The 27,001-nt window shown below is 52.5% G+C and overlaps 1 protein-coding gene across 1 annotated transcript in view; it reads right to left on the bottom strand.

Annotated features, from left to right (window-relative positions):
- mgat5 (alpha-1,6-mannosylglycoprotein 6-beta-N-acetylglucosaminyltransferase) overlaps nt 1-27,001 on the bottom strand; it is a 43,404-nt gene that overhangs the window by 3,738 nt on the left and 12,665 nt on the right. The window contains exons 3-11 of the mRNA XM_084667914.1: nt 24,038-24,114; nt 22,629-22,718; nt 20,436-20,507; nt 19,069-19,230; nt 17,873-18,042; nt 17,568-17,702; nt 15,789-15,922; nt 8,431-8,564; nt 2,406-2,555 (exon numbers count right to left, since the gene is read on the bottom strand). Of these exons, the coding sequence (XP_084524040.1) occupies nt 2,406-2,555; nt 8,431-8,564; nt 15,789-15,922; nt 17,568-17,702; nt 17,873-18,042; nt 19,069-19,230; nt 20,436-20,507; nt 22,629-22,718; nt 24,038-24,114 (1,124 nt within the window). The remainder of the gene's footprint in view (nt 1-2,405; nt 2,556-8,430; nt 8,565-15,788; nt 15,923-17,567; nt 17,703-17,872; nt 18,043-19,068; nt 19,231-20,435; nt 20,508-22,628; nt 22,719-24,037; nt 24,115-27,001) is intronic.

Genomic DNA, 27,001 nt, shown 5'->3' with positions numbered 1-27,001 from the left:
TTATATGGAGATTTGCTAACGTATTAAAGGAAACATGTCCTAGTTCATGGTACCTTCAGTAGATGGGAGAGTAAATAACCGGTTGATAATGGGGCTTTCAATGAAAGAGAGAGAGAGAGAGCGCGAGCGAGCGAGAGAGCAAGCAGAAAAAGTGGAAGGGGAAATGAGAGAGGGAAAGGGAGAGAGGATTGAGAATCTTTAAGCCAATCACGTTCATTGTCGTCGACTGGTGTTTTAGTCTGTGCCTGGAGCTGATGAACTTCACACAATCATTAACAGCCACATCAGCAGAGCAGGGATTCCTGGAGGCCCACATCGACCAGGATGAAGTAGGCCCTCGGAGGGCCTGGCAGATTAGAGCTCAACACTGAGCTAATGTTCACTCTAGTGCTCAACACTCAGACCAGATCAAACGTCAGCATCCCATCACAGGCATCTAACTACAGCCAATCAGCTTCTCAAACGGTCGTTCTGGAACTCAAGACGAATGAAAGAACAGAACACACAAAAAAACTGGAAACCCATTCCCAAATGAAGACGATGAGGAATGTTGCTGGGCTTTCTCCTGTCTGAGGTGTGAACACAGCAGACTGCTGTCACCCCCCTCCTCATGCATCCTATGCCCGTTTTTAAACCTCAAGGGGGAAATTACCTGAGGCAATCTGTTAGCAGGTAAATGCTTCATCTGCGGCAAGACTGGGGCTCTAACACCTTGCATTCCTCTCGTTATCTCAACAGCAGTGCTGCGAGCTAACTGGTGAGGTTTTATGGGAAATAATTGGCACTCCCTCTGGGCTTCCACACAGTGTAATGAGGGGATACGATTCTCTCTTCTTCCAGCCTCTCCTTCTCTCCCTCTTCATCCTTCGCATCTCCCTGGCCTCTCCCTCTCTAACCCTCTCCCTGGCCTCTCCCTCTCTAACCCTCTCCCTGGCCTCTCCCTCTCTAACCCTCTCCCTGGCCTCTCCCTCTCTAACCCTCTCCCTGGCCTCTCCCTCTCTAACCCTCTCCCTGGCCTCTACCTCTCTAACCCTCTCCCTGGCCTCTCCCTCTCTAACCCTCTCCCTGGCCTCTCCCTCTCTAACCCTCTCCCTGGCCTCTACCTCTCTAACCCTCTCCCTGGCCTCTCCCTCTCTAACCCTCTCCCTGGCCTCTACCTCTCTAACCCTCTCCCTGGCCTCTACCTCTCTAACCCTCTCCCTGGCCTCTACCTCTCTAACCCTCTCCCTGGCCTCTCCCTCTCTAACCCTCTCCCTGGCCTCTACCTCTCTAACCCTCTCCCTGGCCTCTCCCTCTCTAACCCTCTCCCTGGCCTCTACCTCTCTAACCCTCTCCCTGGCCTCTCCCTCTCTAACCCTCTCCCTGGCCTCTCCCTCTCTAACCCTCTCCCTGGCCTCTCCCTCTCTAACCCTCTCCCTGGCCTCTCCCTCTCTAACCCTCTCCCTGGCCTCTCCCTCTCTAACCCTCTCCCTGGCCTCTCCCTCTCTAACCCTCTCCCTGGCCTCTCCCTCTCTAACCCTCTCCCTGGCCTCTCCCTCTCTAACCCTCTCCCTGGCCTCTACCTCTCTAACCCTCTCCCTGGCCTCTACCTCTCTAACCCTCTCCCTGGCCTCTCCCTCTCTAACCCTCTCCCTCTGTTGCATCCTGGTTTTGAGTTCCCCACTTAGCTCTCTGCAGGCTTGCGTCAACACAGCATGTTTGTGTTTTTCTTCACACATGCCTTTGTTTCCTGTCGCGGGAAGAGGAGAAGGAGGAGGTGGAGGAGGAGCAAGAGCCGTGAGGAGGAGGAGGCGTCTGTGGAGCAGGAAGGAGGGGAGGAGCTGGGGGACAGGGAGAGGAGGAGGAGAGGAGGTGGAGAGGAGGAGGTGGACAGAAGGGGCAGCAGCCTCTCAGGACTTTATTAGAGTATGTGGAGGAGGGAATCTGGAGCAGCTGTATTGTTTGTCAGCAGAGAGAGCCTGTCTGTGCTTGCAGTGTGCTGTGTCTGTGTGTGCTGTGTCTGTGTGTGTGTGTGTCTGTGTGTGTGTTGTGCGTGTGTGTGCGTGCCATGACTAATGAAGTGCTGAGAGCCTGCCACTCACACTCGCCGGTGACATCATACGTTGATGACATCATGCTTAAACCCTGTACCCAGCGTTCAGCCAGGGCGCCCCCCCCCCCCACACACACACACACACACAGCAGCTTCAGTCCCTGGGGTGTGTGTGCCTCCCCAACGTGGGAGGGGCCTGGCCAATCACCCCAGCCAGTCCACACAATCAGCTGCAGCTGACTCCAGCCCCATCCTCAGTCTACAAGTCAAGTGTAGACCGGCCTTGGGGCTTTGGGCCTTTGTGCCGTGTGTGTGTGTATGCTAGGGTCAGGTGTGTGTGTTCTAGTGTCCTGTGTGTGTGTGTTGTGCTGACCTTGGTCTCCCTGAGCAGGAACTGCAGGTCCCGCCCGCTCAGGATGCCGTGGTTCTGGACGTAGCTGGGCAGGTGCACGGTGCTGGTGCCGTGCACGGTGCCGTGCACCTCCGTGTAGGTGTTGATGATGTCCAGGTACTGCTTCTTATCCTGCCACACACAAACACACACACACACACAGGTCAGCCCCACCATTATGTCACGCTGTGTGTGAACTGTAGCTCATCGTTAGTCCTGAGGACTGTGGTTAACCTAACCGGACGACGGAGGAGGGTCGCTCGCTGTCGACAGGTGTAGCATGTGATGTAGAGCTAACCCTAACCCTGTTTCGTCCACACGCACACTGGCCTCACATGAGGCCTGCTTCCAGCCCCTGCCTCCCTGCAGGCTACTGCAGCCCGACGGCTTCGCTGCCTTCCAACGCAACCGTCATCCCCATTCACATGACGGCCTCGGTACTAACGGCCCTGCGTTCTAAAGAGAAGGCAGGGCCGTTTGAAAGCGCTGCCAGTAATGATCGAACAAAGGAGAGGAGAGAAAAGAAGAGAAGCAGTAGAGAACAGGAGAGGAGAGGACAGGAGAAGAGAGGAGTGGAGGTGATTGCTCTCCCAACACAGCTGTCGAGCAGGCAGACAGCTGTCACTAGCGCTGGGGATTATAATGAAAGCCCCTGTGAGGAAGACTCCAGTCTCCAGTGGAAATGCCCGTTTCTGGTTTGCGGAGCTAGCTAGCTAAACCTAATTTGATGTAGCCATATTGCAGGCAGACTCAGATTGATGTTTGATTCTCGCTTGCGGAACGAGAACAACCCTTTGATCATACACACAAACACACACACACAACCTCAATCACAGACATCTAAACCAGAATGAGGCCTAATCTGAGTGTTTCGGCTTCAAAAACATTCCCATAATTCAATGCAGTGCGCGTCCTCTGTGTAGTCGAGGTGTCAAATCACACAGTTGAGATGAAAGCTCCACATTCTCTCCTCAGGGAAAAAAACTCGGTGTAATGACAGGCTTCTGGGGAGGCGCTGGAAACACAAGCGAACACAGAGGCAAACACACGCGCACACACACCCGCCAAAAATCCCCCCTTTCAACACACACACACACCTTCCCACATGAATAGAACCCAGAAGCTTCTATTCACACACAAAGAAACACAAACACACGCGCGCGCACAAACCCTACGGCGTGCGCCCAAATCCTCCACCTCACGCCGTCCTACCCGCAGACTTGCCTCAGCCTGCAGGCGTCCCCCACAGACAGCCAGACAGCCCTCAGCCAGACAGCCCTCAGCCAGACAGCCCTCAGCCAGACAGCCCTCAGCCAGACAGCCCTCAGCCAGACAGCCCTCAGCCAGACAGCCCTCAGCCAGACAGCCCTCAGCCAGACAGCGACTATCAGCTCCCCCCGCGCTCCTCCAGGTGAGCGGCGGGCTGTGAGGGCGGGGCCTGCGGACCTCTTCGGCCCTATCGGTGTGTCCTCGGAGTGTGTCTTACGGGAGGCAGGCGCTCCGGGCCCCCAGGGGAGCACCTATCAGATGCCCGGGGCTGCCCGGCAGCTGTAACAGGAGAGCTGGAGACGCTGCCAGCAGCCTGCTAGAGAGGTGCAGGTGCACGGCAGAGCTGCAATTAAGACGGTGAAAGCTGCACTCGCTAATCCCTCTCCCTCCTGGGACCCCGGAGCTCTTCTCTGCTCTGGACCGCTACTTAATAAGAGTGTGTGCCTGTGTGTGTGTGTGTGTTTGTGTGTGTGTGTGAGTGTGGGCAAGGGTGAGGGGAGCTATGCATGTAGGAATGTGAAATTCAGACTTGCGTGGTATTAGGCAGGCACTCAGGCATGCACATGATCTCTCTCTGTCTTTTTTTCCCAGCCTCAACCCTAGACTCAGCCCCAGCCTCAACTCTAGACTCAGCCCTAGCCTCAACTCTAGACTCAGCCCTAGAAGTGTGTTTGTCCAGAGAAAAGGGTGACTGAAACAAGGAGCCCTGGGATTATGACACCGTCAAACAGATCACCCAGTGATCTGTATCAGCCTGCTGCCCACTCAAACGAAAGAGACAGAGACAGAGCCACAGAGAGAGTAAAGAAGCGAGAAGGAGAGCTGGAGAGAGAGGCTGAGAGAGTAAAGAAGCGAGAAGGAGAGCTGAAGAGAGAGGCTGAGAGAGTAAAGAAGCGAGAAGGAGAGCTGGAGAGAGAGGCTGCGAGAGAGAGAGAGAGAGAGAGAGAGAGAGGCTGAGAGAGGCTGAGAGAAAGAGAGAGGCTGAGAGAGGCTGAGAGAGAGAGAGAGGCTGAGAGAGGCTGAGAGAGAGAGAGAGGCTGAGAGAGGCTGAGAGAGAGAGAGAGGCTGAGAGAGAGAGAGAGGCTGAGAGAGGCTGAGAGAGAGAGACTGAGAGAGAGAGAGAGAGAGGCTGAGAGAGAGAGAGAGGCTGAGAGAGAGAGAGAGAGAGAGAGGCTGAGAGAGAGAGGCTGAGAGAGAGAGGCTGAGAGAGAGAGGCTGAGAGAGAGAGGCTGAAAGAGAGAGAGAGAGAGAGAGAGAGAGAGAGAGAGAGAGACAGAGAGACAGAGAGACAGAGAGACAGAGAGACAGAGAGACAGAGAGACAGAGAGAGAGAGAGAGAGAGAGAGAGAGAGAGAGAGAGAGAGAGAGAGAGAGAGAGAGAGAGAGAGTGTTACTGTCTCAGATACATGTACCATCCCCAGAAGTCCAATCAAAACCATAGCCAGAGCACCTCTAATATTTCACTCCTCATTGAGTCCAATTAAAATGTACAAGTCTGGAGCAGTGTCTCCGTGGTTAGCCCTGGACATCTATACCATGGTACACGTGTACGTCCACCCCACGGCTTCCGCAGGACACGACACTGCTCACGTCACCTCTAATTACAACCTACCAGCTCCATGTTTGCTGCAGTGGTAAACCATTAGCCTAGGGTGTAACTAGGGTTTTACGGTTGAGTTGCTTGGAGTTTGTGGCTATGCCATGCTTTCTGTGTGTGTGTGTGTGTGTGTGTATGTTAGTGTCCGGTGTGTGTGTGTGTGTGTGTGTGTGTAGGCGTCAGTGACAGGGGTACACTGATGGATCTTTGTGCAGAGAGAACTGTGGGCGCTGGAAGACAGAATTAGCATTTCAAACACCAGCGTCCTACTCTGATCTAACGCCAGGGGAGCTGGCTCCATCCATCCCCCTCCCCCCCCCGGCCCCCCACCCCCTATCTCCTCCCTCTTTTCGTCTCTCTCTCTTTTCTCACTACAGCTAACTGCTTTACATAGTCAGTCCTTCTCTCTCGTTCTCCCAGACTCAGAGAGATGATGCTCTCAGACATGACAGAGGCAGTCTGTGTTAGAAACACTGCTGCAGCCTCCAACAGCTCCGAGACGCAGCAGGGTGAGAGTGTTTGAGAATGTGACCTTGTTGAACTATTCTTGTGGTGAGCGAGGACCATAGAATGATACTGAATAAACTCTTGAGGTGGGCGGCGATTTTGACGGCTCTCTAAGGTTCAGGCTGTGGTTAAGGTTAGGGTAAAGGTATATGGTAGGTAATACAACTGATTGTTACGTCCCCACTGTATTAACGTGCGTGAGTGCCACTGTAGTGAGTGTCATCTGCTGGTTATGTTAAGTGAGTGTGATTGTGTGTGCCTGTCAGTAACTCCTTAATCTCCTGTGTGTATTTGTATGTGTGCTGACGTGTGTGTGTGTGTGTGTGTTTTGAGGGATTGCAGCGCGTGTTATCTACTACGATTTTAAATGAGTGTGACCGGTGCCTTTGAAATGACGTCCAGCCTGACCCCGGCTCTGAGTGAACCTGCCAAAGTCAACACAGGCTGCCAGGTGCAGTGTTTGACATTGAGCTCATCTGACTTTTATAATGTATTAAATGTCAACAGCTCATGATGTGCACGTAAATAACTCAATCATTACTAAAGCAAACCCCACTGATATGGCTGATGAGTCTGCCAACCCACTGAGTTATGACACCCTGGGCTCGGCCTGAATAAAACAGGATTGGGACTAGATGATGCGTAGCGTGATGTGTGGCGAGGGCGCGGGGGGGGGGAGACGCTCAAGAGAGACGTCCAGTAGCCAGGGAGCCTCGTTAGAGGCGTGCGGGGAGGAGGAGTGAAGGTTGTGCTGGAGCGGAGCGGCGGAGCGGCGCTGACAGGAAGCAGATGCTTCAGCTCCCGTCTCACACACGCGCCAGCCTTAATTACAGCCAGCACAGCTCAGGGAGCAGCGGGACCCCCCCCGGTCTGACAGCCAGGGGGGGGGCGCTGTCGTGGTGGCCACATGAGGGGGCGGGGGGTGAGCGGGAGGGTCGGACCACCGGGGGGGGGGCTGGAGGTGGTGGCCGCTGGTGGCCGGTGTGCAGAGGTCGCTACTCACCACATGCCTGTAGAGGAGAGCGTCGACAGGGGAGGGAAAGAGAAGGTTGGGGAGGCTGAGGAATGGAGGGGAGGGAGGGAATGTGGGAGAAAGAGGGGGTGAGAGAAGGTGGAGGAAGGGAAAAGGAGGAGGGAGGTGTCAGGTAAGGAAATTGAGACAGGAGGAAGGAGAGAAAGAAGAGGTAGAGGGAGTGAGAGAAACTGAAGGAGTGAGGCAGGGGGGAGGGGGGGAATGGAGGGGGAGGACGCGAGGCCCCGTGATTACCTTTAATAACCTCACGGCTTGAAAACGGTGCTTTAATTAAAACCAGGCGGTAATGATGACAATTAGCTCTGGGTCTTAGCTCGTCGTCACTTAGCGCCAGCCGAGGCTGCTTCACCCTGCCCTGCTCAGGTACGCGGCACAGCCCAACCACAGCACCGCCAGCAGCTCCCTGGGCTCTGGTCTTAGCTAAGACAAGCAGCCGTCCACACAACGTCGGTCTGCATCCTCTGTAGGGAGGGCTTAGTCACGACCCGGCCCGTCTGGGTCTTAAGAAGCACAAGCTGCAGCAGGAAGCAGGCCTGACCAGTCGGGATCAATAAAGTGAAGTGAATGGATCTCTCTGGCTCGTACATGTGTAATTAGACTGGCTGTTCTCGTTGCTCTCCTCAGTTGAAGGGGATTTCGCCTTCGAGCCACATTAAATGAGCACCCCCCTAAACAGCCATGCTCTCCCTGAGTCCAGACTGTTGATGCTCATCAGTGGTGAAGTGCAGGTCAGGTCTGTGCCACTCTTTTAGACGGTGATCCTGAACCTCTCTGACGTCGTCATGACCACAGCGAACCAGACGGGGGGGGGGGGGGGGGCCGCAATCTAACAACTCGCCGCGAGTAAGACGGCTTACAATCTATGAGCTTTTTTGTCTTGTCTGAGATAATCCCAGAACAGTGTCTTCCCACGACAGGCTGAGGAGAATGAATCTGAATACACCACCAATCCCTCACCCGGGGGGGGTGGGGGGGTGGGGGGGGTGGGGGGGTGGGGGGGGGTTCTAGAGGCAGTGCAGCCTCTGCAGCAGTGGGATCTGAGGTCGACAGTGACACGGGGCCACGCGGGGCCCTCTGCTCTCTCATCTACAGAGGAAGCACAGAGCAAACCTCCACCGCCACAGTGACAGCACAGATCAGAGGAGCAGGACTGGCAGGATCTGGCATCTCCAGGGACGGACGTTCACTTCCTCGTCTGTCTCCAGAACCATCCCCCGGGTTGTTTTTTTTGTTTTTTGTTCTTTCAACTCAACCACTGCACACCACCGCCCAGTCTGAGGAATGTTGGAGCGACGCGTATGTGAACCGTCTACAAACAAAACTCCTTGGATAAACGGAACTTGCCTTATCCATTCAGGGGCAGTGACACAAAGCAGTGCACAAAGCAGTGCTTATCCTAGTTCCCCCCCGATCCCCCCATCAGACGATCAAAGATCACATTTAGTCATTAAGCAGACACTCTTATCCAGAGCGACTTACAGTAAGTAGAAGTGAAGTGCCTTGCCCAAGGACACAACGTCATAGGGCAGAGCCGGGAATCGAACTCGAAACCTTCTGATTACTAGCCCGATTCCCTCACCGCTCAGCCACCTGACACCTACCTTCCAGAAGTTGTCGACCTTCCCGTAGACGAGGGACTGGTTCTGCCTCTTGATGTCGTCGATGTGTCGGATGTCGCTGGCGTTGAGGTGCTGCTCCACCACGAAGCCCAGGAAGCTGTTGTCTGGCGTGTGGGCTGAGGACACACAGCGACGCTCACATTACCCCACACACCTCCCAACATGAAGCCAATTCAAACATTTGTTGCATCACGGTTGCTTGATATTCACTCTGCGAGTCATACATGCAGAGAAGTAGACGTAGATGCTGTAAAGAGATGAATCGGACAGTCTTTGTAAGATCAACTGGCTCGCACTGTCCAGTCTAAACACATAGTAGACACGATGTAACAGATATCCACAAGCAGGAGTTTTAGTTGGCTGATACTGTTGAATTGCCATGTGGAAACCTGGGGAAACTAATATTCAGCCTTTCTAATGAGTCTATAAAGCATGGTTGGTTCAACTTGAATAAGAACACAGCGTGCTACACACAGACACTCCCTGACGAATCCTCAATGTCGAAAAACCACAATCACAATTCCTCCCATTCACTGTGCGACTGACACGAGCAGATGAAGGAAGTCTGGTGTTTGTTTGTGTTTACACACTAGCTACATTCACACATTCCACCAGCAGAACACGAGGAGGAGCACTGGAACATTGGAGCGAGAGGCTCCATGGTTACAACCCGCCCCCTGTTCCGTGGTTACTATGGGAACCCAGGAGGCCAGCAGGTCAACTGGGCAGCAGCAGAGTGTTGGCCGAGCTTCACCTCAGCACCATCTGTCTGAAGCCTCCAATCAGAAGATAAGAATTAAGACATTTTCTCGCGAGGTGGCCGGGGCTAAGGGGATTATGAAGAAAAAAAAAGGTTGTAATTTATTTTTTGAAACAACCTAAGATGATGTTAACCCAAAAGCCTTGAAATGAAAAATAAAGAAGCGAATAAGCCGTACACCTTTGTCAGAGCGCCAACAGACCGGAGATAAATCTCTGACCTCTTCTCCCCGGCGTGTGCGAGGGGCGGCGCCAGCGAGCGGGGAGGGGATTAGGGGCGTGCGTGCGGCCCTGTCGACACGCTCCGAGGGGCCCCGTGACGGCCGTAGCTCTCTCTGGTTAGTGCGGCAGATTTACGGCTCCTCTGCTGAGCATGCGGGCTCTCCCGACGCCGCCGCGGGCCAACTGTTGTTGCAGAAGCTGCTGTAAATCTGACTGGCCACTCGAGAGAAGAAAATGGATTCACGACGCACCGCCGCGCGGTGATGATGCCAGTGTCAGGTCCCCTAGGCCCAGAAGCATATGGGTGTGTGCGTGTGTGTATGTGTGTGGGTGTGTGTGGGTGTGTGTGTGTGGGGAGTGGGGGGCTGCCATCAGTCTTGGCGGGCAGAGCAGGAGAAGGATGCGCTGAGACAACAGGTTGTGAATCTGTCATTGTGAAGCATTCTCCAGGAAGAGCAAAACAGCAGGCTCCGTATGCTGCTGGGCGGCCCCTGACATGCAATCAAACAGCCTCCTCAACACAGCCAAGGACCATTTCTACTTTTTCTTCCCCCCAGGCGGAAAATGTCAGCCTGTCGATGTTGTGAGAATGATGTTTCATTTACTGCACACCCGAGTGTCTTATTTGTGGGGGTGAGGTGGGGGTGAGGTGGGGGTGAGGTGGTTGGAAGGGGGGGGGGGGGGGGTTGGGTGAGGCATGGGGGAGCCTGGAATGGAATCTTTCCTTAATAAAAGAAGGGGAAGAGAGGGCGTGCAACGCCTCTGTCATCGCTCAGGGGAAGTGGTGGTGACAGGTGGCTGCCTGAGGAGAGCGTCAGCTGGATGATGCCAAGACGACGGTGAGTCCGCTTCAATCAGCGACCCCCCCCCCCACCCACCCCTCCAAGACCAGACACACGCCGCCGCACTGCGGGCGACCCATGCATAATGTCATTTGGGTAATTTTGCGGAAGTCATACAAGCCAATTGGGAGGGAGTAGGAGGAGTCCTCCTACTGCCACAGGCTGTCTGAGCACGCTCAGTAGCAGCAACGGAGACACCACAGGCTCCGGAGAGAACTCACTGGCTGTACAGCATACCCACAATGCATTGCATGTCCTTTGTAGTAGGACATTCGACCACTTGGGAGTCGATTACAAGCACAAAAGATCACACCAAAAAAATAACAAAAGGTAAAAGGAACATTTTCCTGTGCTGTGATAGTCGTCACTGAAAGCTCCTCAGAGATCAATGCCTCCAGCAACTCACCCCATTCATGTGCCTTTTTGTATTTACCACAATATCACACCACTAGGGAGTGAATACTTGTGTGGTCTGGACATAATGACAAGGTTAACTTCTAAAGCACCACAGCCGTCTTAACCTCCTGAAGGAGTGGTGGTGAGAATCGGGATATCACCGTGTTGAACAACAAGCTTGGCCCCCCCTATATGTACAGTCTGAAGACTTATAACTTGAATTATACTTTTGCCTGTTAATGCCTGCAATGCAGTGAAGAAAACTGGATGACAACTATATACATGAAACAATGTTTCACGTAACTTGCCCCAGCTTGCCCCCCCCCACCCCCCCTTCCCTTCCCCCCAGTTGGAATGGTCTCGAAGCTGCCCTGGTACAGTCAGCAGAACAGGGCGGACCTGTTCAGAGCAAAGGCTTTTCAATGAATTCTACTAATGACCCGAAAACTAGTTGACCTTCAGTTAACCCACACAGGAAACAGGCTTGTTATCAGGACGGTCTGGGTGTGGTAGTGATGGCAACACAACTTGACTACTGAGAAGGAGGGAAGGAGAGAGAGAGAGAGAGTACTGACTGATTGAAAGTATTATAATGGAAAATGCAAATCATCGCAAGAGAGCACATTCCATGAAGAGGCCACCCCACCACAGAACTGGCTGGACCTGCTGCTGTTAATCTGAGCTCCCCCGCGGCTACGCTAACGTGTCACTCTGTCTCCCGTTCACAGATCTGTCAATCAACAGGAGAGAGATGGGAGGCAGCCAGTGAGCTGCCAGTAAGCAGCCAGTGAGCTGTCAGTGAGCAGTCAGTAAGCAGCCAGTAAGTAGCCAGTGAGCTGTCAGTGAGCTGTCAGTAAGCAGCCAGTGAGCAGCCAGTAAGCAGCCAGTGAGCTGTCAGTGAGCTGTCAGTAAGCAGCCAGTGAGCAGCCAGTAAGCAGCCAGTGAGCTGTCAGTGAGCAGCCAGTAAGCAGCCAGTAAGCAGCCAGTAAGCAGCCAGTGAGCTGTCAGTGAGCAGCCAGTAAGCAGCCAGTAAGCAGCCAGTGGAGCGTTTCCCCGTTTCCAAAGTTGTAACCCACAGTGAGGATCAATACGGACGGAGAGACTGCCGAAAGTCTAGCTCATCCTTTCCCTACGCAGTAGTAAGACAGTTTCTACACACTCCCTAGGAAGATGGGGCAGAAGGTCTGTCTGAGGATTGCAGCAGTAACAATCACAATGGTAACAATAACCAGAATGTATACTTGCAGCTCACTCTCTGCTAAATGATCTCTGACTGCCAAAAGGGAGTGCATTAAAAAGACCACACTGCAGTCACACAAGACGGCCTGCGGAGGGGAAATCAGGCCTAAGAATCACTTAACCGGGAGATTTACTTTCAAACGGAAAGTGGACAAAGAGAAGGAAACCACGGCCGAGACAAGCGTATGTTAGCACTAAACTTTCATAACGCTTTGCAGACTTTTTACTGCGTGTGTGTGTGTGTGTGTGTGTGTGTGTGTGTGGGGAGGGGGGGATAAACCGCCGTGCAGCAGAAGGGACAATCCTTTATCCATCTGTTCACAACACAAACTGTTGTTGTGAGAGTAGGTTTGGACAAGTCACACGGCCAAGCCTCAGCCCAGCCTCAGCCCAGCCTCAGCCCCAGCCTCAGCCCCAGCCTCAGCCCCAGCCTCAGCCTCAGCCCCAGCCTCAGCCCCAGCCCCAGCCTCAGCCTCAGCCCCAGCCTCAGCCTCAGCCCCAGCCTCAGCCCCAGCCCCAGCCTCAGCCCGGAGAGCGGTGATGACACCGTCCTCATTAAAGCATGGGAGCAGCAGCAGGGCGTTACGCAACGTTGCCTCGCTTTTTTTGGAAGTGTTCCACATGTTAAGCAGCTTTCATCAGACCATAATCAGATGTTTTATTTCTGCATTAATTATTAATTGCGGGGGGTGGAAAGAAATTACTATCTGGCTGATGAGGAAGTTTAGCGAGTTAGACGCACTGGGCCCATATTGTTTTCATCAGTGGCTTCTTGCATGTTAAACATGTAAACATAAAACATACTCTCCCAAGAAATAAATAGTGCTCGTTCCTCGGATGCTTGCTTTTCGGCCAAGATTCAAAAGCTACTTGAAAAATTGCTTTTGCAAAATCAAAGCATCAAAGAAACCGCGTTCACACGTTAAACTGCAGGACTACGGAGATCTTTTTCAGCTTGTTTTTGAGCTCCAAAAAGATTAGTCAAGGTCAGAGCTGTCAGGACAAGAAGTGTTTTGTTGCTGTACTGTATTCTGTTAACTGCAGAGGTGGGAAGTCTAAAAACACTACATCTTTTAGACACCAAAACCCACACACACAATCAATCTACAAATAAAATTAGAAGCTTAAACTTGAGGAGAAGAGGTATAATCCCCAAGAGTTCAAACCAAAATCGATTTGTCTTCTGAATATCAGAAAGAGGCACATGTCACAACAGAGGAGCTGGCTCTGTTCCCCTGACGTCTCCAAACAGACTGCCTGACGACCTGGACACACAGGTGTGGACCAGCACTGCAGCAGCTGGACCAAGCCAAGGGGAAAGAAGTGATCTCATCCAAGGGGCGTGTGTGTGTGTGTGTGTCCTGCAAATCCCATCCACTGGGTTTCAAACTGCACAGATGGAATGGTCATGGTCTGGAGAGACTGAGGGAGAGAAGGACATAGGCGGGGGGGAGAGAGAGAGAGAGAGAGAGAGAGAGAGAGAGAGAGAGAGAGAGAGAGAAGGACATAGGCGGAGAGAGAGAGAGAGAGAGAGAGAGAGAGAGAGAGAGAGAGAGAGAGAGAGAGAGAAAGAGAGAAAGAGAGAAAGAGAGAAAGAGAGAAAGAGAGAAAGAGAGAAAGAGAGAGAGAGAAAGAGAGAGAGAGAGAGAGAGAGAGAGAGAGAGAGAGAGAGAGAGAGAGAGAGAGAGAGAGAGAAAGAGAGAAAGAGAGAAAGAGAGAAAGAGAGAGAGAGAGAGAGAGAGAGAGAGAGAGAGAGAGAGAGAGAGAGAGAGAGAGAGATGCAGGGAAAGATAGAGGGGTCGGGGGGAGGTAGGGAGATAGGAAGACAGGAAGAGAGAGAGAGGAGGTGGAGGGAGAAGAGAAGAAGACAGAGCGTGAGAGAAAGAGGTAAACAGCAGGGGTGCCAGGCGATCTGGGCCTGGACACTGAAACAGGAACCCAGAGGAGACCCACTCAGGACCCTGGCCAACTGGGAAGCGGAACGGAAAACATTGTGTCTTTCTCTGTGGTGTGAACGCTGGGAGAGGGACTCTGGTGCCAGACTGCTCATCGCTCCAAGACAACTGGAGTTGTTATCATGCTGTAGTAACGATCCCCAGTCCCCTTGACCAACTATGAGGTATGCTGTGTTTAACACTGCACTTCTGCTTATGTTAAACATTACCACCGTGAAGTGGAAGATGTGATGATGTGTCACAATGAGGGCTGTTGGTGCTGCTACGGTGTCACCATACCAACGGTGAGGGGGAAGTAGTTGACAGACCAACCCGAAAACAAGAGGAAGAATATTTCTGAGGCAGCAAGGGGTGATGGGAAGTTCCCTTTATGTCCCCACCTGTTTAATCATTTCCCAGATCACAAGACCTGCAGAGGCTGGACGCCCAGTACACTCGTGTTCAAGGAAAAGGATATTGAACAATGGTGGCTTTGTGAAAAACAAAGTACTTCACAAGGGATAAGACAGGGACATATCTGTCAGTTGGTGCTGCTGACGCACACTAAAGATCAAAAGAGGGTGCTGGGTTTTGTAGTTTATGTTTCGTTAGAAGTCACTCATTCCCAGGGGGGAGGGAAGAGACTGAATTGACTTTCCTATTCAGAAAGACGCACAGTCAGCGTATCCCAGATGAAGACTGAGAACGCCCCATGTGGTTCCTATAATAAGGTATCACGCATTTGGTTGTCATCTATATGTCACGTTGATTTGCATGATATGCTTCTGTGGAGTCAGTGGACACTGATGTCTCAAAGGGGCTATTGTACTAAAGGCTGCTGCTTCCCCAGCATAAACAAGCCTATACTGTGTACATACCCCGTTTTTAAATCAGAGGACGTCGAACGAGGGAAGGTGAATTGCAGAACCAGGGACTGACGTATGCAGGTTTAGTTTACTGATTAGAGCTTTACCTCAACACTTACTGGCTCAACAGAGGATTTCTGTGTTTGTGTGACCTTGCTGGGTCCTATTGGTTAGATCGCAACAACTGTATTTACCTCCCTCCCTCTCACTATCTCCCTCTCACTCTCACTTTTCCTTCCCCCTCTCTCCCCACCCCCCACCCCCCAGTGACTAATGCAAGGCTGCTCTATGGTAATGAGCTCACCGAATCAATGTCCCCTGTATGGCCTCGTTTGTCTGAATGTCCTCCGCTACGTTTTCATCTCCCGGATACGGGGAGGCACACACACACAAACACAGGTGCAGCTGAACAACGTTCACATGTTCACGTCAACAACTCAGGTTTGATTGTTCTCGCACACAATAGCAGCGGTCGTGCGACAACTTCCTCTACCCCTGAGGCTGAACGGAGCTGTGGAGAAGCAGAAGTCCAACGCCACAGAAGAAGAAGAACAGAAAGGGTATTCCCCCCGCCCCCCCCCCCCCACACACAGCAACGGTAAACAAGCCTAATAGCCCCCGACGGCGGCACCCTTACAGTATCAATGTTCCAACTGCAGGTGAGAGCGACATACACTTGCTGTACCCCAGATATCATCTAACCTGAGAGCTGAGGTTTGGCCTTTCCTGAAAAGCTCAATGTCTTGTGAGAATGTCATAGTCTATCCTGTTCACAAAGGGCCCATTGAGCCTCTATGGGATGGCAGCCCAGCATGGGGTCAGGCCTCTGAAAACGAGAATGGAGACTGGCTAGCATTTCGCTCTGCATCAGCCTTCCTCTTTTCTCTCCCCCTCTCCCAGACCCTCTCTTTTCTATCCTCCTCTCCTAAGCCTTGGTTATTTTCTTTTTTAATTAATCTATATTTAATTTAGCCCAGTCCTCCTCCTCCTCTCCTCACCTCCTCCCCAGCCCATCAAATTTTATTTTCCCTCCCCAACCCCCCTCAGCCCCCCCCTTGGAGCAGTACTGGTGATGGACTTACGGAACATGGTGTTGAACTGCTGGGGGTTGAGGTTCCACTTGCCCCAGGGGGTCTTGTGTCCCTTGGACTGGGCGTAGTGGGCGTGGTTAAACTCTGGTTCTGTGCCGAACGAGTCCAGCACCCTCAGCATACACCTGCAGGACACACACACACGGACCACAATGCAACACATCAATATGCGGTGGAGGCTGTGTGTGTGTGTGTGTGGTTGGGGGGGGGGGGCATATACCTGCAGAATGCTTACCCTGCACCTAGTAAGGTGAGAGCTGTGGTTTTGTTTGAGCGTGTGTCAGGAGACAGAAGTGGAGTTGTGCTACGTGAGGCAGGACAGAGAAGGGGGCGGGGTCACTCTGGCCTTGCTTTCCAGTAAGGTGGGCAGTACATAACCAGGCAGGACTACTAAAGGTTACACTGATGACTAATTAGAGGAAGAGAGAAGAAGAATGTCTTTTGGGAGGTTAATGACACAGGGATAACCTCTCCCTCTTCCTCTCTGTCTCCGTCTCCCTCTCTCACCCTCCCTCCTTCTCACTTCTCTCCCTCCATCACTCTGTCTTGCTTCTCTCCATCTCTCTCTGCCTCTCCTTCCCTCTCTCTATCCATCTCCCTCTCACTGCCTCTCTCCATCTCACTCAGCCTCTCTCCATCACGCCCTGCCTCTCCTCCCTCTCAGACCACTAGACTGAGGGCATTCATCCTCACAAACAGAGAGGGTGTTTTGCATAAAGCTTTGAAACATGCATTCATCGAGACGGGTGGGAAATTATTTTTTAATTCTGAGGCCCTATCAGTCTATGGACGAGTTCCAGTGTTGCTTTGTTGGCGTGTGACAGAAACGAAGAGAGACACTTCAAAAGGAATCAGGCACAGCTGATCTATATCTCCCCGACAAATTAAACTGGGTGAGATATTCAAAAAGTTTCACAGAGAGAGCCTGTTATTCACCGGGCACAGAGGCGAGGCGTGTAATTCAACCTTCACAAGAGGCTGAGAAACTAAAAGGGGTTATAGGATGAGAAGCAGAGACAAAGACGGGAAATAGAACCGCATTAAGTCAAAAAATGACTTTCTAGAATTGAACGAGCGATTGTGCACACCCAACAGAGTCTTGATGAGTGACTCAACGTTTTACAGGAACGGCATAAGTGACCATTAGAAAACATCTCGACTCTTAAGAAGAATCTGACAAAGAATTCACTCAACACGCCAGCTGGATCCTGCACCAGCACCTCTGCCAACACCCTTTCAAATCCTCGAGTCAGTTTCCTCCTGAGTAGCTGGAACAGGATGCACTCTAAACCTGTTACTGAAGGCAAACGACTTGGAGGGGCCAGCGAGGAGGACATCTCAGAGCCATTAGCGAGGCTCGTGATGTTGTTCTCTCCAGAACGACTCCATCAGAGGATGTCGTAAGTCTGACCCTGGTCCAATCAGGAAGAAGAACACAGGTGGCCTGGCCCAATCAGGGAGAGGAACATAGGCGGCCAGGCCCAATTAGGGAGAGAAACACAGGTGGCCTTGCCCAATCAGGAAGAGGAACACAGGCGGCCTGGTCCAATCAGGAAGAGGAACACAGGCGGCCTGGCCCAATCAGGAAGAGGAACACAGGCAGCCTGGTCCAATCAGGGAGAGGAACATTTAAGGTCATTTCAGGCACTTTCAGGCGCAACTTTTGCTGAGACAATTTCCGGGGGCTTACAAAACAACAGACTAGTACGGAGGTAGTAATGGATGATGACTGGAGCAGGTGAGAGGGCCTGGAAGGTAGAAGGTTCTTACTGGTAGTGAACCCAGGACGGGCCCAGAGTCTTCTTGAACTGGGTCAGACCCACGATGTCGATGTAGATGAGCTCCACCACCTTGTCCCCCTGGGTGGGGCAACTGGACTTGTTCCCCATCACCCTCCGCATGATCCTGCAGGGCAGAGATGTCAACATCATCATCATCATCATCATCATCATCATCATGAAATAATCTTGGACTGAATGTATACTGTTCTATGTGCGTGTGTGTGTGTGTGCATGTGTGAGTGTGCGTGTGTGTGTATGTATGTGTGTGTATGTATGTGTGTGTATGGTGCTCACTCCTTGAGCTCGGCCAGGGAGGCAGAGATGCGGACGTCGTGACCCAGCAGGTAGAGGGTGGTGATGAGGTCGCTCCACTGCACCAGCTCCCCCAGAGGCCCCCCGCTGAAGGCGTTCTCCGCTATCTTGAAGCCCGACTCCTTGGTCAGCAGACCCAGGTGCACCAGGATCTGAGAGGCGGGAAAGACGGAGGTGGAACAGGAGGAAGCGGAGGATGTCGAGGTCGAAGAGGATGGGGAGGGGGAGAGAGCGGAGAAGGGGAAAGAGAATGAAGAGCAGGTGAAGGAGGGAGAGGAAGATAAGGAGAAGACAGAAGGGGGGAGGATGAGCAGGGAGAAATTGAACAAAGCCAGTTTAATATAGTCACTGAAGCTACTAAACTGCATGTCACGGAGCCAGTACCTCAAAAAGCACAAAAAGAGAGCTATTGTCATCTTCAAATTTCACGTTTTGAAAGCTTCTTGTGTTTTTTTTTTTGTACTTCAAAAAAGGATGCATGTCAAAAACGTGTCGTAATAGACAGACAGTTTGTATTCTGCTTACAACATCAAAACCAATACAGCTCTATTCTATTCATCACGTTGCCAGAGGGTGGAATCCAATAACTTAGAACTGGAGCTGTGCATGCAGGCTCTGACACACTTTCCGTTGGTTCATTGTTTGGGGGATTAATAAGAAGAGGAGATTATCGCTGTAATAAAGCCAAGCTGCAGCATGGCTTCTATGTATGCTTCCTTCTCCTCAGCGGGCTGTCATGGAGATGCCAACCCTCTGGCACGAGCAGTGTGGCGCTGAGAGTCCTGCAACACTAAGGCTCCTGTCAGCTTCCACAGGACTCAACAATAACACGGCCGCCTCTCCCATCACCCTCCTCCTCCTCCTCCTCTCCTCACAAAGAGAGAACCAGAGGACGTGGATTATTCATAGTCCCTGAGAGCGATGGAGACCACAGCCTACATTATTAATCATGGGGGCCAGGTATAGCCGCCACCCCCCCCCCCCCGCCCTCCTCCTCGTCCTCCTTCGTGGGACACAATAGACTTTCCCTGTCTCTGTTTTTCACATACCAGGGTGTTGCACTGAGAGTGGCCCAGGCCATTCTCCTCTCTCAGTATCTGAGAAGGCGTGTCTGTGTGTGGTTGTGTGCTGCGTGTCTATGTGTGTACGCTGTGTGTGTGTGTGTGTGGCAGGCCCACCTTCTTCCTCTTGCGTTTAGCCAGGTTCTGTTTGCCCGCCAGCGAACGGATGGCGCTGACCCAGGGCTCCGCCATGCGCTTGATCCGGAGCATCATCCAGCGGAACTCCTCCCGTCGGGACATGACCCGGTAGAGCTCGTCGAAGCTGGTCCGGATGTCCGTCTGTGGACAGAGAGAGAGAACGGAGAACGGGCTCTCGTCACGACTGGCTCTCCACTCCCCAAACACGCACCTCCAGTGCTGTCTGAAAGACTAGCATCAGAAAGACTGCCTCAGAGTCACCTCCCAAACAAACGACCCAGCTACTTTCCATCCCTTTGTACTACAAGGACATACAAGGTCGTTAATGAAGGCTTGAGGGTATTACAGATAAATATAAATAAATCCAGACATCTCTCAGCGGAGCTTTTTTTATTTATTTTTTATCTCGGGCCAATATTTAAGGAGGGCTCTCTGCGTGTCGGGGCGAGGGAGAGGCCGCTCAGTTGCCTGAGCGTGGGCCGGCGCTGGTGAGACAACGCCTCCCGGGCACATTACCGTCGCTCATCACGACAGGAAATCATTGGGAGAAGTGGAAGCTTGCTAGTCAGGATTAAAATCAACCCACCCCCGTTAACTGGATCTGAGGGAGACACCGGCTCACTCCCAGAGACTGATATCAGAGGGAGGGATGGAAGGGAGTGGAGGAGAGAGAGGGAGGGAGAGGAGGAGAGAGAGGGAGGGATGGGATGGGAAGGAGTGGAGGAGAGAGAGGGAGGGAGAGGAGGAGAGAGGGAAGGAGTGGAGGAGAGAGCGGGAGACATGGAGCGGGTGGAGAGAGAAAGGTGGGTTATTGGAGGCTTGGGGTGTGATTGGCTTCATTCCACCCCTGAGTGATGGTAGACACCGAGCCTTGCGGACCAGACAGCATTGTAGGAGGTTTAAGCAAGTGTCCGTTGGCATGGTGACAGAGATCATTGTAAATCTGTGTGATGTCAGTCATTCACCCAGTCAGTGAGCCAGCACAGTGGGAGACCAGCACACAATGCCAGACAGCGGGCCGGGAGCCACACTTTAACAGCTTTGTCTCAGCGTCAGGAGGTCATTTCTGCTCCGGTGAACACACCCTGTGGAGCCGATTCCAGGACCGTCAAAATTCCACACAATTACAGCCATCAATGACCTCAGAGGGGCATTTGCTGGCATGCTGGTCTGGGGGATGGAGGACTCCTGGTAGGGGGGGGGATTTCCAGGGGGCTAGGGTCAGTGAAGGTGACTGGCTGCTACTCTGTGTGTGTGTGGGTAGGTGGGGGAGCTGGTGGGGGGTGAGGGCTGGAGGTGACCGGATGGTAGGTGTGGGCTGGGGTTCTGGAGGGTTCCACACTCACCTGGCTCCTCCGGTCTGCCTCGTCGTTCAGGTTCTTGGTCCTCCACGGCAGACGAGGGCACCAGTTCTCCACCTAGCAACAGTACAACAGCCCTCAATCAGAAGGCCCAACATAACAACACAACCTGGGTCATTACTGCTCACTTAGGACCCGTGAGCTGAGAGAGAGATGCAGAGAGACAGATACAGAGAGAGAGAGAGAGAGAGGGGAAGAGAAAGAGAGAGAGAGACGGTGAAGGAGACACGTCATTAGGTGGGTCGTTGTTTCGGTGTGAAAGCAGGTGTCTCACTGACAGACTTGTCCTCTCTGAGTTCTCAGACCTCAGTGTTTGAAGCAGTGCCTGGCTGGACTAGCTCCACAGCTGAGCTCAAACCCACACTGGCAGTTTGTCCTCCTTGGACGGCTGCTCTGACCACTTCAAAGGGCTCTATGGTAAATGTGGGGCAGTAAATTGTCTACCCTTCATCCTTATTCTTAAACTCTCCCTTTCTTTCTCCTTATCTACCTTTCCTTTCTCATTTCCTCTGTGCTTCTTTATTTGGGATGGATGGCCTCCATCCATCCCCTGCCCCCCCCCCCTATAGAAAAGTAGTTAGTTCGTTTTTTTTTTTACCCCTCTCTTTATCAACCCCCTTTCCTTCCTCCTTCTCCTTTCCTCTGTCATGGAGAGAGTCAGCCACCAGGCCAGTGTGCTGTGCAGTGCCGTGTGAGATGGCGTGCCCAGCGTTATCAATGACAGCCTAGAGGCTGGGCCATCCGTCCAGATAGGGGCCCTTGGCAGGAGGAGAGATTAATTCTACAGACTCCTGGCCCATTTGAACCACAACCTTTAAAAAACGGACATTAATCACTCTCTTTTCTTTCTTTTTCTGACCCGCCTTTCCCTCTGGATGGAGGAAATGATGGACAAGTATAAATTAGACATGGTTGGACTGGGAGTGAGTGCGCCTATATGTGTGTGCATGTCTTTGTCAGAAGACAATGGATTGTAATAAGAGGAAGGGGAGACAGAGCTAAGCTGGTACGATATGGAAATGCATGCAAGTCTCCATGGCAACGGCAGTTCACGTGACTGGAGCAGGGTCTGCAAGCAAGAGAGAGAAAGAGAGAGGTGGGAGGATGGAGAGATAGAAGAGGGGGGGTAGAGAGAAAGAGAGAGGGTGTGTGTGTGTGTAAAGACAGAGTGAGATGGAGGTGAGAGGAGAGATAGAAAGATAACACTCACTGTGCAGAGCTCTACCTGGATCCCTAGTGCACGCTCCCCTCCCCCCTCCCCCTCCCCCTCCCCCTCCCACACCCCACCTCCCCCCTTCCTGAAGTTTTTCCATCCAGTTAACAGAGACCTTGTCGGGCGTCCAACACTGCCCCTCAACCAAGCACAGCTCGGGCATCCAACACTGCTCCTCCACCAAGCACAGCTCTTTCACAATACACAACGTATATGCTGCTCTGTGACCAGATCATTTCAGCATGAGATGGTGTGCTTTCAAGGAGCTTCAACATTAAATACAGTTGGGGGAACATCTTTCCTGAACACAGTTTTAACTAATGTCTAAGGAATCTAAAGGAGGTGTCTGAATGTTGTGGGCGGTGTTTTAGCATTCCTCCCACACACAGTTGAGTAGTACACGCAAACAGATAAACTCCTATCAATAAGTAAACAGCCCTGGACCACCCTGGAGGGCGCAGTTGTGTCGTCAAGGCTACATGGTGTTCATGAATGAGAGGCGAGCGTTCCTGACATGTGAGGAATGGCAATGAGCATCCTGCACACTCTTCTCCCCTGTTGTCTTTCCCATCCCTGTACAACCTCTCCCTTTCTCACTCCCTTTCTCACTCCCATCGCTATGCCAGGATATTCCCTCCCTCCCTCTTTTTATTCCTCCCTCGTTCCTCCGTCTGGTAGCCTGGTCTTCCCCATCCCTCTTTCTCTCTTTCTTTTCTCGCCCCTTGCTTCCTCCACCCATCCCTCCATCTCCCCACTCACTTCCTCGCTCTCGCTCGCTCGCTCTCTCGCTCCATCCCTCCCTCCCTCCCTCCCTCCCTCCCTCCCTCCCTCCCTCCCTCCCTCCCTCCCTCCCTCCCTCCCTCCCTCCCTCCCTCCCTCCCTCCCTCCCTCCCTCCCTCCCTCCCTCCCTCCCTCCCTCCCTCCCTCCCTCCCTCCCTCCCTCCCTCCCTCCCTCCCTCTCTCACCTCACTGAGGTAGATGAAGAAGGAGCAGGTGGATCCATCCACACCGTAGTTATTGTAGCAGGAGTCCGACCGCCACATGTCCTTCATCCACTGAGGAGGAAGAAGAGGGGGAGAAACATTAGTGGGGGCACATTAGGATTGTCGAGTGGGGGGGGGGGGGTCTAGGCTAGAAGATGGAGAAAAGCAGATCCGTCTGGAAAATCGATGTGGCGGAGGTTACGATATTGGGGGCGGCTGAAGGGAGGGGGTGGGTTGGAGGGAACGAGGAAGGGACGGTGGGGGCGGCGTCTTCTAGAAATAACCGCGTTCCATTCGTCTGAGTCTTATTTCCATAGTCTAGAAGTTTCCATCCAGGTTGTTTTGAACAGAGCGGAAGGTTGAGGAAGCCTAGCCAGTAAACCCACATGATTGACAGCTGAGCCAGCAGCCAGTCTGGTGTGCACGAGGGGAGTCATGTGATCTGGAGATGTGACCTCCAGACCTTTCAGAGTCTAACAGAGGGGGGGGCTGTACGTACTGGCGTGTGAAAACGCACAACGCGAGCCAGAGCGTTGATTAGAACGGTCAAATAGGTTGGATGGCGTGCCTGACAGCCTCAGCATGCTGGATGAATTAGCGCCATTAGCGTCTCTTCTTTTGGTGTTGGTTTTATATCAGAACAGCTTAGTGAGATGACAGTGACTGAAAGAACAAAGGGTGGAAACTTGATTATAAGCGCAGCCACAGCTGCGACTGCAAACCCCTTCATCGCAGAGCTGGCTGGAAGAAAATAACTGAACTGAAGCTCATTTGACTGCCCACATACAAGGCCAGACTTTGATCCCCATTTCACAACCCCCTAACTAATCCTTCTTGAACTGTGACCTTTAATCGCCCCCCCACAGAACACTGGAGACCTAAATCCCGAGACAATAATCCCATCGCAAACGGCGAGACGAGCAAGGCTTATATGGACCAACATGAACAAAACTGGACCAAACAGAGCTAAGCTGGACCGAACTGGGTTTCCCTCTGTGAAAGTCAATGTAGTTCCTGCAGGCCCGAATCAATTACGACAATGTAAATACTGTGTAATGTTTGGTTGAACTTGATTCAAGTCTCACCCACCGGGCTTGAACTAGTGGATTAGTCCGATACCTCTGACAAATCAAACGCCCTCCAATTTCTACTGCTCTTTCTGTGAGACTGGTGTGACTGTGCCCAGGCCCATGGCTGCAAAGGCCAGGCTGGCCTGGTATCGACCTGTCCCTGACACGTTGACGTTATCAAAAGACAGCTCCACAGCAGCAAAGCAGATGGTGTGTGTGATATGACCACCCTGTCTGCGCGGGTATGTAGGTGCACGCACACACACACACACGCCAGTGACAATCAAAGGTCCAGGGCTGTGTGTGTGTGTGTGTCTTTACCTTAATTTTTCCCTCGCAGTGAGGAAAGCCATCCAGTGGGGGCAGGTCACACTTCTCCTGGGCACCGTTCAGGAGGTCTGGGAGAAAGAGAGAGGAAAACACACAGAGAAAACGTTTAGGTGTCCAGCGTTCACGGCATACAGGCCAGGTGTGGGCTTCACCAGCACATTGGAACCCCACATGGGTGCTGCCAGGTCCCGCACTGTCCCATTCAGAGATCCAGTCACCGTGGGAACCCTGATGCTGTTGCTGATGATGCAATAGTGAGCAGCACTCTCTTTCAGCTACACTGACAAGGCCAGGCCGAATACCATGTTCTCCTTACAAGTACTCTCTCAGAAGACAGAGTGTGTGTCTGTGTGTGTGTGTGTGTGTGTGTGTGTGTGTGTGTGTGTGTGTGCGTCTGTGTGTGTGTGTGAGTGTCTGTGTGTGTGATCCGCCGCTCCCCAGTCAAACACGAGTGACAGGAGGGTATGAACCTGGGTACGTGGTCCACGACAGCTGAACTAGGCTGGGTTTCACATACGAGCTGGATAAGCATGGGAAGTGTCTGACATTCAGCCCCATGCTGAGCCACCTGAACAGCACCCCTCCACCCCAGTCTGGGATGCTTGTTGATCGAAACGAGACGCGAGTAGAAGAGATGGAGGAGACAACATTTTTTTCCTCCCTCTTCTTATGTGATATCTCTGGGGAGACTGCCAGAGAGGAGAGGAAATGCAGTCTCCCATCCAGGAGCCCTACAGCTGCACACACACGCCAGCACAAATACACAAGCTGCCACACACGGCCAAACGCACACTCCGGCGCGCACACACACACACTAAAGAGATTAGAGCAGACAACAGTAAATGTCTGACAGTTCTAATAAACAGCCTATCTTTTCATCCGTCAGCCAGGGAAGCGCTTGCTCTTGCCCTCACGCACTATGGCAGGGAGACCTGACCCTGTGATGCTGCTTATGATGCTGATGATGATGCTGATGGAGGTCGTGTCGCTCAATCCCGTCACCCAGATGTTCTCTCCGTTCCAGGAAGACCAGTGGATTAAAGCTGAGCTCAGATGCACATGGCCCCACACAGTATTAACCTGGGAGGACAAACCCAGCTTTTCAGAAACAAGCTGCGGGGGTCGAGAACAAGAAATGATTTTATTCGCGCATTTTCAAGTCACCCGCGCACACTTGATCGCAATCCATCGCACTCACTCTCTCACACACGCGCGCGCATTCAACCACACTCCCGTTCTTGTCTGTTGAAAACAGCTAAGAGGGAGATGAGAGGAGGACAGAACGCCTCTGCTATGTGGACACAGGGTGGTCACGAGACAGAACAAGACACACAAAGAGCCTCTTTGCCGTGGTTCCCGGGGCAACAGCAGCAGGAGAACAATAGGGAAGGAGTTTACAGCCATTTCCAAACGCTAAGGTACAAAGGCACTGGGAGAGGACAGAAGCAGAACATTTTTCATTACACACGCACGCACGCACACACACACACACACACGCACACACACGCTCTCTCTTCCAAGATGCCCACACTAAGATCTCACCAGCCAACAAGCCATGCAGCCAGTCAGTAGTCAAGCTACTGTAGCCAGGCAGCCAACCAGCAAGGCAGCCAACCAACCACCCAGGGAGCCAACCAGCAAGGCAGCCAACCAACCAGCCAGGCAGCAATCCAGTGACAGCTTTTGCTGTTAGATTCCGACACAAGAACCCGAGGCCCAGTGAGGTGTAAATATGAAGGAGTTTGTTGATGGATGTGGTGGCAGCAGGCTGAGGGGACATCTTAATGGACGACGAGCGGCGCCCTCCAGAGCTCAGAGCCATGGCCCGCTGTCACGGTAACACCTCCATTCCCCTCTCCCCCACAGTCTGAATCTGGACATCATGTACTGTACCTGGACACTCTGGGATGAGGACAGGAGCTCACAATAGCACTGTGTCCTCACACACACACACACACACACTCGCTCACTCACACACACACACACACACTTATTCACAGTCCCACAGACATAAAGCCCACAGCCATTGTGATGTTCCTGGAGAAACACACAAAAGCACCATTTGCAACACCTCCAACACAGATAAGGAGAGGAAAAGATGACGTCAATCTAAACCACTCCTCATCTGACTGTGTTCACCGTGTGTGCATGCGCACGTGCGTGAGAAAGCACATGTCATGACTGACAACCCACAGAATCAAGGTCACAGAATGACCTCGGGACTTAGCAGCTTGGAAAGAGTCTGCCATCATTCAACATTGCGCAAGAGACCCTAACGTCCACATAATGAATGGCATGCGCTCGGAAGACAGGAGCCTCCTGTCGAGCTGAAGCATGAATCCAGTGACCTCATCTGCAGGTGGCCTCACACGTTTGAGATCATCATAGATCATCATGAGATCATAGATCATCATGTGATCATGATCGAATTCTGATTCACACTCATCACGCACCCTTGTCCAGACGACCGACATAACAATTTTCTGGACTTAATAGAGGATCTGTTAGTCCTTCTCCCTCTACCTTTCTTCATCCCTCCCCCACATTCTCTATTTCATCCCCAACTTTCAGAGCACTTTGCTGGAGTGAAAGACGTCCTTGAGCACTTCATCAATAAGGCAGGAGGGGGAGGATAATGGAGGCTGTACTCTGAGACACTTTCTACCGGTAGATTTTCAGGGAAAGAGGGGGCGGTCCTGTCTGTAAAAGGGTGCAGACTATGTCGCTTTGGGGGAGTGTTGGGAAATAACCGGAAAGGTGATTATTGTTTGAACATGTGGAGGGGCTTGAGACACGTGCCCAGAATGAGGTTCTCATCCACAACTTGTGTCTGAGCTCTGGAGGGGAGAGGTCTTCCAGGCCTGGGTCCTGGCTCTCTGGAGGGGAGAGGTCTTCCAGGCCTGGGTCCTGGATCTCTGGAGGGGAGAGGTCTTCCAGGCCTGGGTCCTGGCTCTC

The sequence above is a fragment of the Hypomesus nipponensis genome, chromosome 12, assembly GCF_054491055.1.
Source record: "Hypomesus nipponensis isolate SF chromosome 12, ASM5449105v1, whole genome shotgun sequence".
In the NCBI taxonomy this organism is placed as follows: domain Eukaryota; kingdom Metazoa; phylum Chordata; class Actinopteri; order Osmeriformes; family Osmeridae; genus Hypomesus; species Hypomesus nipponensis.
The sequence above is the reverse complement of the archived record's forward strand: the minus strand, read 5'-3'. Positions and strand labels throughout refer to the sequence as shown.